We start from the raw sequence: 9,919 nt of genomic DNA, 5'->3' as shown, positions 1-9,919 counted from the left end.
TGCTGTATTTCATAAAATATAAGGTAGTAGTGGTATAAATAATAAATAATATTACAAATTAAGCTACACACACAAACAAACACTCTCTCTCTCCCTCTTATGATCAGTGATACAGAAATATAACAATTTCTGATCAACCCATATATTAATTGCATGCTTAAAATAACATACCGGTTAAAGCCCCGTCCATTTCAAGACAACCCCCGCCTACTTCCGGGTTAGGCCACACCCACTCCGAGTACAGATACAGATACAGATAATTCATATGGTTTACAGATACAGATAATGCTGTACTCGCCCATCCCTAATATTAACATTCTCCGGGGTTAGTCTCGTGCGAAGTCTGTTGATGGTCAGGCCAGCTGCCGAAAACACGCGTTCTGATGGAACAGATGTTCCAGGTATGCTTAAATACCCTTTTGCCAGCCGAGACAATCTGGGAAATCTGGAGGCATTGGCTTTCCACCAATCTAGAGCACTTGTGTCAAGTGAAGGAGGCTGTTCTCTAAGAAAGTTGTTCACTTCGTTTTCAGAGTCGTTGATGCACTGCTCGTTATAATGATACCCAAGCAGCATACGAAGGGCACTTTTCCCGTTGTCACATCTAGCATCAACCTCCGGCGCATTTTCAGTAACCGTATTTTCATTTTCTGACCCGATCGGATCCACTGGGGATGCCAATTCGCGCAGCTTTGCGTTGGCAGTCAGTATCTTCTCGGATGACATTAAAAAGACCAGGTTCTTGTGTCTGGCATCCAGCATCGTTGTGATCATGGCTGGTTTTGATGGTAGTTCATCGGAGTGAACCTGAGGAAATCAAAGTGAACTATTACGCCTATGTCATGTAGTAATAATTTTTAGATGGATGATTTAAGTGGCTTTTACCTGCATTCTTTGCGTCAATGAGTTACGCACTTTTTCTTTGAACTCCGAAACCCGAGCGCTGTCCTCTTCATTTCTCATAAGATGCGACTGTAAGAGGCCAAAAGTGATAGGGTAGATGTTTGAAATAGACACTTCAGATTCTGTAGACATTACAGTCGTGGCACACTTTAATGCTGCCAGCACAGGTGCCACGTCTTCCATCAGCTGCCAGTATTCGTCTTTAAGCTCAAGGATTCTGGCGTCCGCTAACTTGGTGACAGTGCGCTCTGACAGTACCGCAGTCACTGCCCACCTTTGTTCCACAAGCCAGGCAAACATATCACTGACTGAGTTCCACCTCGTCTTGCAGGATTGAATCAAGCGATGCGGTGGAAGTTTCATTTGTACCTGTTTGTCACGAAGTGCTTTAGTAGCTACAGTACTATGATGCTGAACAAGTCTTCCAGCTGCCGCGATGACCCGGTTTAAATAGATGTTGAAGCCATCATTTATGGCGAGTTGTAATGTGTGGGCAAAGCAGGCCACAGATCCCCAGCTGACGCGAGTTCGGTCGTTTGCGGCCACTATATTTTTGGCGTTATCATGAACACAGGCTATAACTTTAGCTGTAATTCCCCAAGATGCCACGGCCTCGTTTAGCCTTTCAGCAAGTTTTTCGGAGGTGTGTCTGTCAGAGAAGCTCTCTGTAAGCAGGACTGCTGACTTCATTTGCCATTCGCAGTCAATGTAATGGCATGTGATGGTTATATAGCTTTCCCTGGTTAGAGCGGTCCAGCAGTCAGTTGTGAGGGCGATCTTTTCAACAGAACTCAGTGCCATTTTTAGCTCCTCTTTTTTCTGTTCGTACTGATCTTTTAGCCGATTGGTTACGGTGCCTCTTGAAGGTATGCTGTAATCTGGCTGAATAAAGTTAATTAATTCTCGAAAACCATCACCTTCGACGACGCTGATAGGTAACATGTCCTTTGCAATCATTTTACATAGTCGTTGTGTTATTCCTTCTGCCTTTTGAGCTCCAGTTGTTTTCCCGGGTAAAAAGGAGGTTCTTTTTGGCTGTGTCGACTCCTGTCCTGTCACGGAGACCCCTGGATGTGCATTCTTTAAATTATATATCATAGTGCTCGTTGCTGTACTGTATTTTAACGTACAATCGCAGTGTTTACAATTGACATTATCACGTTTAACCTGAAATGGTCCCAAACATAACTCCTCCGCGTTCGCTTCATTTTCCTCGTGTCTGCGTGTGTTAATGCGCATCCGCAGTACACACGTGCGTGCATTACCTTGCTTTTTCGATCGTCGTTAAGTTCTATCGAATAAATTATTATCGACAATTAATCGAAGATCGATTAATTGTTAACATCCCTAATGCTCATAGCTCCCGGTTACAACAAAACATACAAATAACTTAATATCACCATTATGGGTCGTAAAGATACATACATGCATGTTCGCATAGTTTAAATGCATAAAATGAACTATATGCTGAATATGCGTCAATTTAAATTATTTAATTTCCATTCTTTAATGGGTGTAGCACTCATAATTGATGTGACAAGGTGTAAATGATTAAATCTGATTTCTGAAAACAAATAGCCTACTGCAGTGACACCTAAATTTATATTGCATGATGGATGTGCTGGCACTGCTAGAAGACTATGCCAATGCAGAAAGAGGGAAAGAGTATTCAGGGACTATGAGGATTTCCTAGCGCATGATGATGAGTGGCTAATAAGCCACTTTAGATTTCCTAAAGCCATGCTCTTGGATCTGTGTGCTGAACTTGGCCCAGCATTACAAAGACCAACAAGACGGAACCGCGCCATCCCGGTACCAACCCAAGTCCTTTCAGTTTTAGGATTTTTGGCAACCGGGACATACCAGCGTGAAATACGCGACAGGTAACTAACTGTACTTTTTGGCAAACCTTATTGATTTTGACATTCCTATTCATTTGTCAAAGGTCTGGGATTTCACAACCATCCCTAAGCTCATTAATGCCTGCAGTTCTGGAAGGGATTATTCAAATGACCAATCGATACATAAAGTTTCCTTACACTGTTGGAGAACAGGCCAATATTAAAAGGCAATTTGCAGCAATGTCCGGTTTCCCCAATGTAATCGGTGCAATTGACTGCACTCATATTGCTTTAAGGGTTCCATATGTAGATTAATTCATTTATGTGAATCGCAAACATGTGCATTCGATAAATGTGCAAATCATATGTGACGCCAACTTGATTTTAAGAAATGTCGTGGCACGATGGCCTGGTTCTACACATGACTCTTTTATTCTAGCGCACAGCAGTGTAGGAAATAGACTTAGGGCAGGTGCCATTCGCGATGGCTGGCTCTTGGGTAAGTAAATGCATATAATTGTTCTTACATAACAGTTCAAGCCTATTGTACAAATAATCTGTTATACTTTACAGGTGACAGTGGTTACCCGCTCAGGCACTGGCTACTCACCCCATTCTCTAACCCTCAGAGCACAGAGGAAATGCGCTTTAATGATGCCCACGCTCGTACGCGCTCAGTAGTTGAGAGAGCCATTGGCCTCCTCAAGTGTAGATGGCGTTGCCTTGATGCATCGGGTGGTAGACTTTTATATCAACCAAAGAAAGTATGCCAGATCATCATGGCATGTGCCATTTTACACAACATTGCACAGATGAATGGTATCGCTGTTTCTCCTGACCTACCACAACACCAGCATGAAGAGCCTGACCCACACCCCCCTCCCCAACAAGAAGGACATCATCAGGGAGCAAGGCTCCGTCAGGAAGTAATGCGCCATTTGTGACGCAGCAGTGATGTGTTGCCACTCTAAATATTTTTTATTGGTAATTCCACTGCTATGGCCACCAAACAAAATATCGTTTCTTTCATCCACCTCACTCACAAAAACCTCTATTTCTGTATCTGAGAAATTTCGCTTCTTGCCCTTGCTCTTCATTGCTGCCATGATTTTGCTATAAAAAACACTAATTTCCTTGCTCCTTTTAATATGCATGGCCAATGATGAGGTAATTTGCATTGTCTATATATGGTTGAATGTGGGCGGATCAAGGGCGGTAAATGAGTTTTTTTTACGTGCGCAAATTATCAGGTAGGCTGTGATTTATAAAGTGAAAATTGTGTGCAGGTGTGCGTACGCATGGTTTTATAAATCTGAATATTTTTTTGTGTACGCTATTTTTGGCTTTTGTGCGTACGTAGACTGTTAGTAAGGATTCCACACACAGTTTTATAAATGAGGCCCCAGATCAGGATCCAGCTGCAAAAGTTCTTCGAGATGTCGAAAGGCGGCATAATAGTTACACAGGACACAGCACCACACATCACGCCACAACCGTTCAATTCGCTGATTATGGACACTTTTTCCAGTGATAAAGCTGTTCAATTCTATAAAATAGTTAGGTGTATAAATACAAACATAAAAACACAATAGTATCTTCATGTATAGCATGCATTTAGCACATTTATCTTGCGCTGGAATGTAACATCAGGTAAACACATTACACAAAGGAAAACAGCACAGTTTTTCAATATTTTACTATGTTCTTACCTCAACTTAGACAAATTAACACATACCTATCTTTTTTCAATGCGTGCACTTTTAATCTTTGTACAGCGCCTCATGAATGTGTTAGGATTTAGTGTCACAGGTTGGGGCGGACCACAAATGTAACAAGTCCCGCCCCTTCGTAGTTTCCACCTAGAGGAGGTCCCAAAGCCAACCCAATGACCAGACACACAAGAGTAAGTATAATTAAAAATACAACTTTATTTAAATAAGTTAAAAATAGGGTTTGGGGAGGGGGAATGGGGAATTAAAATGACTCCTCTTCTTGTCCTCCAGGTGGACTGTGCAAAGGGGGGGGGGTGCCAAGTGCCAGAGATCCACGGCGTGACCACAAGACAGGGGGGATGCCAAGGGGGACGAGACTCCTGTGCCTTGGTATCTTGATCCCGTGGCGCCCTACTCTTCCTCCTGGAGGTAAGTTAAAAGAAAGGACACTGTTAGGTACGAGTTTCGGTAAGGCAGCTACCTGTGCTTGTGTTCTGTCAGGTACTCAGTTCTGGATATTCAATGGTTGTTTTTGTTGTCTCCTTGCAGGACGCTGCGGACTTCCCCGTCCTCGATGCTGCATCCGGCAATGAACAAGGTAAGTACCCACAGGTAACTGAACTCGGTTTCTCTCCTTCTGCAGGCTTTGGCTGTAACACGGAGAATTAACACACAGGCTCTATATTTCTCTCACTGGGACTGGTGAACGAGGTAAGTGTTCCACAGGTAACTAGACTCAGGTTTTCTCCTTCTGCAGGCTTTAGCTGTAACACAGAGGATTAACACACAGGCTCTATATTTCTCTCACTGGGACTGGTGATCAAGGTAAGTGTTCCACATGTAACTAGACTCAGGTTTTCTCCTTCTGCAGGCTTTAGCTGTAACACAGAGAATTAACACACAGGCTTTATATTCCTCTCACTGGGACTGGTGAACGCGGTAAGTGTTCCACAGGTAACTAGACTCAGGTTTTCTCCTTCTGCAGGCTTTAGCTGTAACACAGAGGATTAACACAGAGGTTCTATATTTCCTTCGAGTCACTCTATTTCCTGTGAAATTAGATAGAGGTGAGTATACACAGGTAAGCAGCTTTCCGGCGGTATTAGAACAACTGGGCACAATCTACACCCGACTACGGCCGCTCCCCCTGGCTACTGCTCGGGGCGGTGGACCACAACGTTACTGACTGAACTGAATTTTTGGTACTCACAGACCTTTGTGTGACAAGATGTCTAGCTCCAATGCTTCGGGACTCACTACCGTCGCGCCGAGCCGAACGCTGCCCTACTCTCTCCTCTGATCACAGCCGTAGAGACATAAGCAAGGGCGCCTTTTTGAAGAGGCTCCGCGACCGGCAGGTCTCTTTTCCAAGCACACAATTCTTCGTTGAAATACCACACTTATTGGGTTCTACTCACGGTTGGTCTGTTTCCGCTGATGTACTTTGCCACCGCCTACTGACGGCTACTGACGATTAAAACACAGCATCTCACAGCAATGACACAAAGTGCACACTTACAGCAGGATACAGACTCACCCACAGCACGCCTCACACTTCACGTGAAAAAGATAGGGTCAGAGCCCCGCTCCCTTAAACTTGTCTCAGGCTCGTTGGGCGTTGACAACAGTAGGAAGCCATAAGGTAAAACGTCGCTGTTCCGACCACTTGTGCCCCCCGTGTGTATCCGTTTCCGGGCTCGCCTACCACTCTGCTCCGTGATAGGGCCGCTATCCTAGGGAATGACAACTCACAGCTACATTAGGCAAGATATCCTCCACAAGATCGCTTCATATATAATCCTCAATATACGCGCAATACTGATCCGTTGTCATGTCCCCTTTGTTCTCCTCAGCCAAGGACACCTCTGTTGGGCTACGATCCGTGACCAGAAAGCCCTTCCTTCACACCAACAGGTCAGCTGTTTCCTCTCGGTCGCTTAAACACATCAGAAGTGCACGTAGATATTGTCATATAAACATCACCTCCAATAATATACTCAGCCCAGCTATTTAATATCGTCATATAAACATCACCTCCAGTAATATACTCAGCCCAGCGATTTATTCCTTTCTCTCTCTTCATCCAACAGGCACAACCTCGTCGTTTCCCAAACGTGACTTTGTCCGAGCTTTCCTCTGTGCACCGCAACGGTGAGTTAACGCACCGCTGATAACGATAACAACAGCTGCCTCTTTAGGCGCTTTCTCGTGTTTTTGGACTCCTCTTTATACTCCTTCCTCTTCTAGGATTCGTCCAATCCCAGATCGCCGCGTTTATCTTCCTCACCTGCATCTAATATGGCTTGATTTGCCTCTCGGAATCTCACCGGAAGTTCCGGTGTTTCTGCTCTCCCGTCCGGGTAGGAAACCATCCGGGCGGAACCAATCTTCCGTAATTTTGATTCCGCCCCGTTCAATCGTCACTATGTGACATTAGCAAAGCCCCATTCATTCGTTAGGATCCAAACAAACTCTTTATTTTGGCCACCATACTTACTTGTGTAACTACTTATGTAACAGTCTTTAAATAGGGAAAACATGGAAGTGTTTAATGGCTTTTAAATCCATCCCTTTTTGGATCCTAACGAATGAGTGGGGCTAGGCCAGGGATGGGCAACTTCGGTTCTGGAGGGCCAATGTCCTGCAGAGTTTAGCTCCAACCATAATTAAACACACCTAAAGCAACCAATTAAAGGGATAGTTCACCCAAAAATGAAAGTTCTGTCATTATTTACTATCTATTATTTATGTTGTTACAAACCCGCATAAATTTATTTGTTCTAATGAACTCAAGGGAAGATATTTTGAGAAATGTGTGTAACCAAACGGTTCGTGAACCCCATTTACCTCCATAGTATTATTTTTTCCTACTATATAACTGCATGGGGTCCACTAACGGTTTGGTTACAAACATTTCTCAAAATATCTTCCTTTCTGTTAATCAGAAGAAAGACATTTATGGGGGTTTGTAACAACATGATAGTGAGTAAATGATAACAGATTTTTTTTTTTATTGGTGAACTATCCCTTTAAAGTCTTACTAGGCATACTAGAAACTTTTAGGCAGGTGTGCTGAGGCAGGTTGGAGCTAAACTCTGCAGGACACCGGCCCTTCAGGACTGAAGTTGCCCATCCCTGGGCTAGGCTAAATGCTAATACATTCAAAAGGTGCTGTACAAAGACTAAAAGTGTATGCATTGAAAAAAGATAGGTATTAGGGTGGTCCTTATTTTTCAACTTTTAAAGGTTCATTCTCTCACCCCACCAATATGTTTGAATAAATAAAAAACCATGCTCCATGCAATTAAACTCCTGTTTTAGTTGTGATATGTCTTTCAAAGCAAGAAAGCTTCAATGTGAATGAAGCACAAAAGACAATATACACTGAGACAATAGCTGAAGCAACACGAAGCAAGTCCCCGCTATATGGTTACTTGGATCAGAAGAGACTGATTGGAACAAAGTAACCCTCCAAGAAGCAAGTTTTATGTGTGTTATGCGTTTTAAAATGATACAGTTTTTGCAATAATATGTGATTTCGGAAATATTCAAAGGTGTTGAGTATGGATGAGCGAGTACAGCATTATCTATATCTGTTAACCATATGAATTATCTGTATCTGTACTCGGAGTGGGTGTGGCCTAACCCAGAAGTAGGTGGGGTCGTCGTTAAATGGGCGTGGCTTTAACCGGTATGTTATTTTATGCATGCAATTAATATATGGGTTGATCAGAAATAGTTATATTTCTGTATCACTGATCATAAGAGGGAGAGAGAGTGTTTGTTTGTGTGTGTAGCTTAATTTGTAATATTATTTATTATTTATACCACTACTACCTTTATATTTTATGAAATACAGCAAAAAGTGTCAGACACTCCGTAAAGTAAAAAAAACCTGGTTAGAGCCAGGTGATGGTTAAAACGAAAAAACTCAGATGACTGGCAGAGAGAGGAAGAGAGAGCGAGAGTGTGTGTAGCTTAATTAATTTGTAATATTTATAACACTAACTTTAACTTACTACCTTTATTTTTTTATGAAATACAGAAAAAAAGTGTCAGACACTCAGTGTGTGAAGTAAAAAAAACTGGTTAGAGCCAGCTGACTTTAAAAAAAACTGAAGAGAGAGAGGGAGAGAGAGAGAGAGTGTGTGTGTGTAGCTTAATAATTAATTTGTAATATTTATAACAATAGCTTAATACCTTTATTTTTGTATGAAATACAGCAAAAACATGCCATACACTCAGTGTCTGGTTACTGTTTAAAGACAGCTGAACGTCTAAAAAAGAAAAAAAATCTCTGACAGGCAGATGCGCGTCGCATTCACGTCTGAACGAACCCACGTTTACCAGAACTCTGCTGGTTAGTACGTATTAACGTTACAACCCGAAGTAAAAAGCTAAAGAAACCCTAAATGTTAATGGAAAAGAACCGCAAACCCGAGTGACTGAGGGAGAGAGACAGAGAGCTGTTCTGTGTGTGAATGAGCAGAGTGGGACACAGCAACACAATACATCTGTATGTGTGTAGGGGAGGGGCGCTGTTACTACTAGCCTATCACAGAACGCTGACACAATCAGCTACCCAATGATGATTTTCATTTAATCCGAGCACAGATATTGATTCGTATTAATCGTATAATACTTGTACTCGGCAGAAGTGCTTTATCCGTACCGGATACTCGTTTCAGCCGAGAATCCAGCTCATCTCTAGTTTTGAGCATCCTCTAGATATTGTAGGACCAATTCAAAATTGTGCAAATTGAGTTTTTATTGATATCCTAACACAATTAAGGGTAAGAGTTGAACATTTAAAAAAAATGTATAAGGACCTCCCTAAAAGGGAATGTATCAATTTGACGTTGAGGTAAGTGTCACGGAGTGACTTTGAAGAGGCGGAACCAAAAGTAAGGAAGATTAGTTCCGCCCGGACCATATTTCGCAAACACCGCCCACTTCCGGGAACGCTGGCGAACCCAAATCGGTGTGTTATTGGAAACAGGTGCATTGTTGAGCGTGGCGATCGCTGAATGGGCAATTCGGTGAAGAAGAGACGCATAAATAGGGCATCAGAAACACAGGAGGTTGTTGTTATTTCCAGCAGTTATTGAGGGTGCAACGGATCAGAGGAGACAGTAGGAGAGAGTGTATGGTGTACTGTGGAGCTTGGGCAAAGAGAGATACACACGCAGGGCTGAGTATACGATAACCTTTATTGGAGCATTGTGTTCATATGCATTGTGTTTTGGGAAGTTAACACACATTGAAGATCTGCTAGGATTGCAGGAAGGAGATTGTGCTGCCAGTTTGTTTCTGATGTTGGTTATCTGGAAAAGAAGTGGCAAGATTCAGTGTTCACAAAAGCGTGAATACACCGAAATATTCATCGTGTCAACAGTTACTTTGAAAGTGTGGAATATTTGAAAGGAGTCCGTTGCCTTGTCATGGCTGTGACGTTTCCTCTGG

General features: G+C 42.7%; 1 protein-coding gene across 1 annotated transcript; it reads right to left on the bottom strand.

Moving 5' to 3' along the window:
- Positions 1–270: 270 nt before the first annotated feature.
- On the bottom strand, positions 271–1,860 carry LOC141368881 (E3 SUMO-protein ligase ZBED1-like). Its single transcript, XM_073873664.1, has 2 exons — positions 886–1,860; positions 271–807 (listed from the first exon to the last, which is right to left on the bottom strand). Exons 1-2 carry the CDS (start codon positions 1,858–1,860, stop codon positions 271–273), a joined length of 1,512 nt encoding a protein of 503 aa, XP_073729765.1.
- Positions 1,861–9,919: the final 8,059 nt, after the last annotated feature.

This window comes from Misgurnus anguillicaudatus, chromosome 12 (genome assembly GCF_027580225.2).
Source record: "Misgurnus anguillicaudatus chromosome 12, ASM2758022v2, whole genome shotgun sequence".
NCBI classification, from domain to species: domain Eukaryota; kingdom Metazoa; phylum Chordata; class Actinopteri; order Cypriniformes; family Cobitidae; genus Misgurnus; species Misgurnus anguillicaudatus.
The sequence above is the reverse complement of the archived record's forward strand: the minus strand, read 5'-3'. Positions and strand labels throughout refer to the sequence as shown.

Bases quoted from the DNA above. Each gene is read 5' to 3' on its own strand.
- LOC141368881 (XM_073873664.1), bottom strand. From the start codon at position 1,860: ATGATTGCAAAGGACATGTTACCTATCAGCGTCGTCGAAGGTGATGGT. The intron at 808-885 runs GTAAAAGCCACT...TGATTTCCTCAG, and splicing joins CATTGACGCAAAGAATGCAG to GTTCACTCCGATGAACTACC.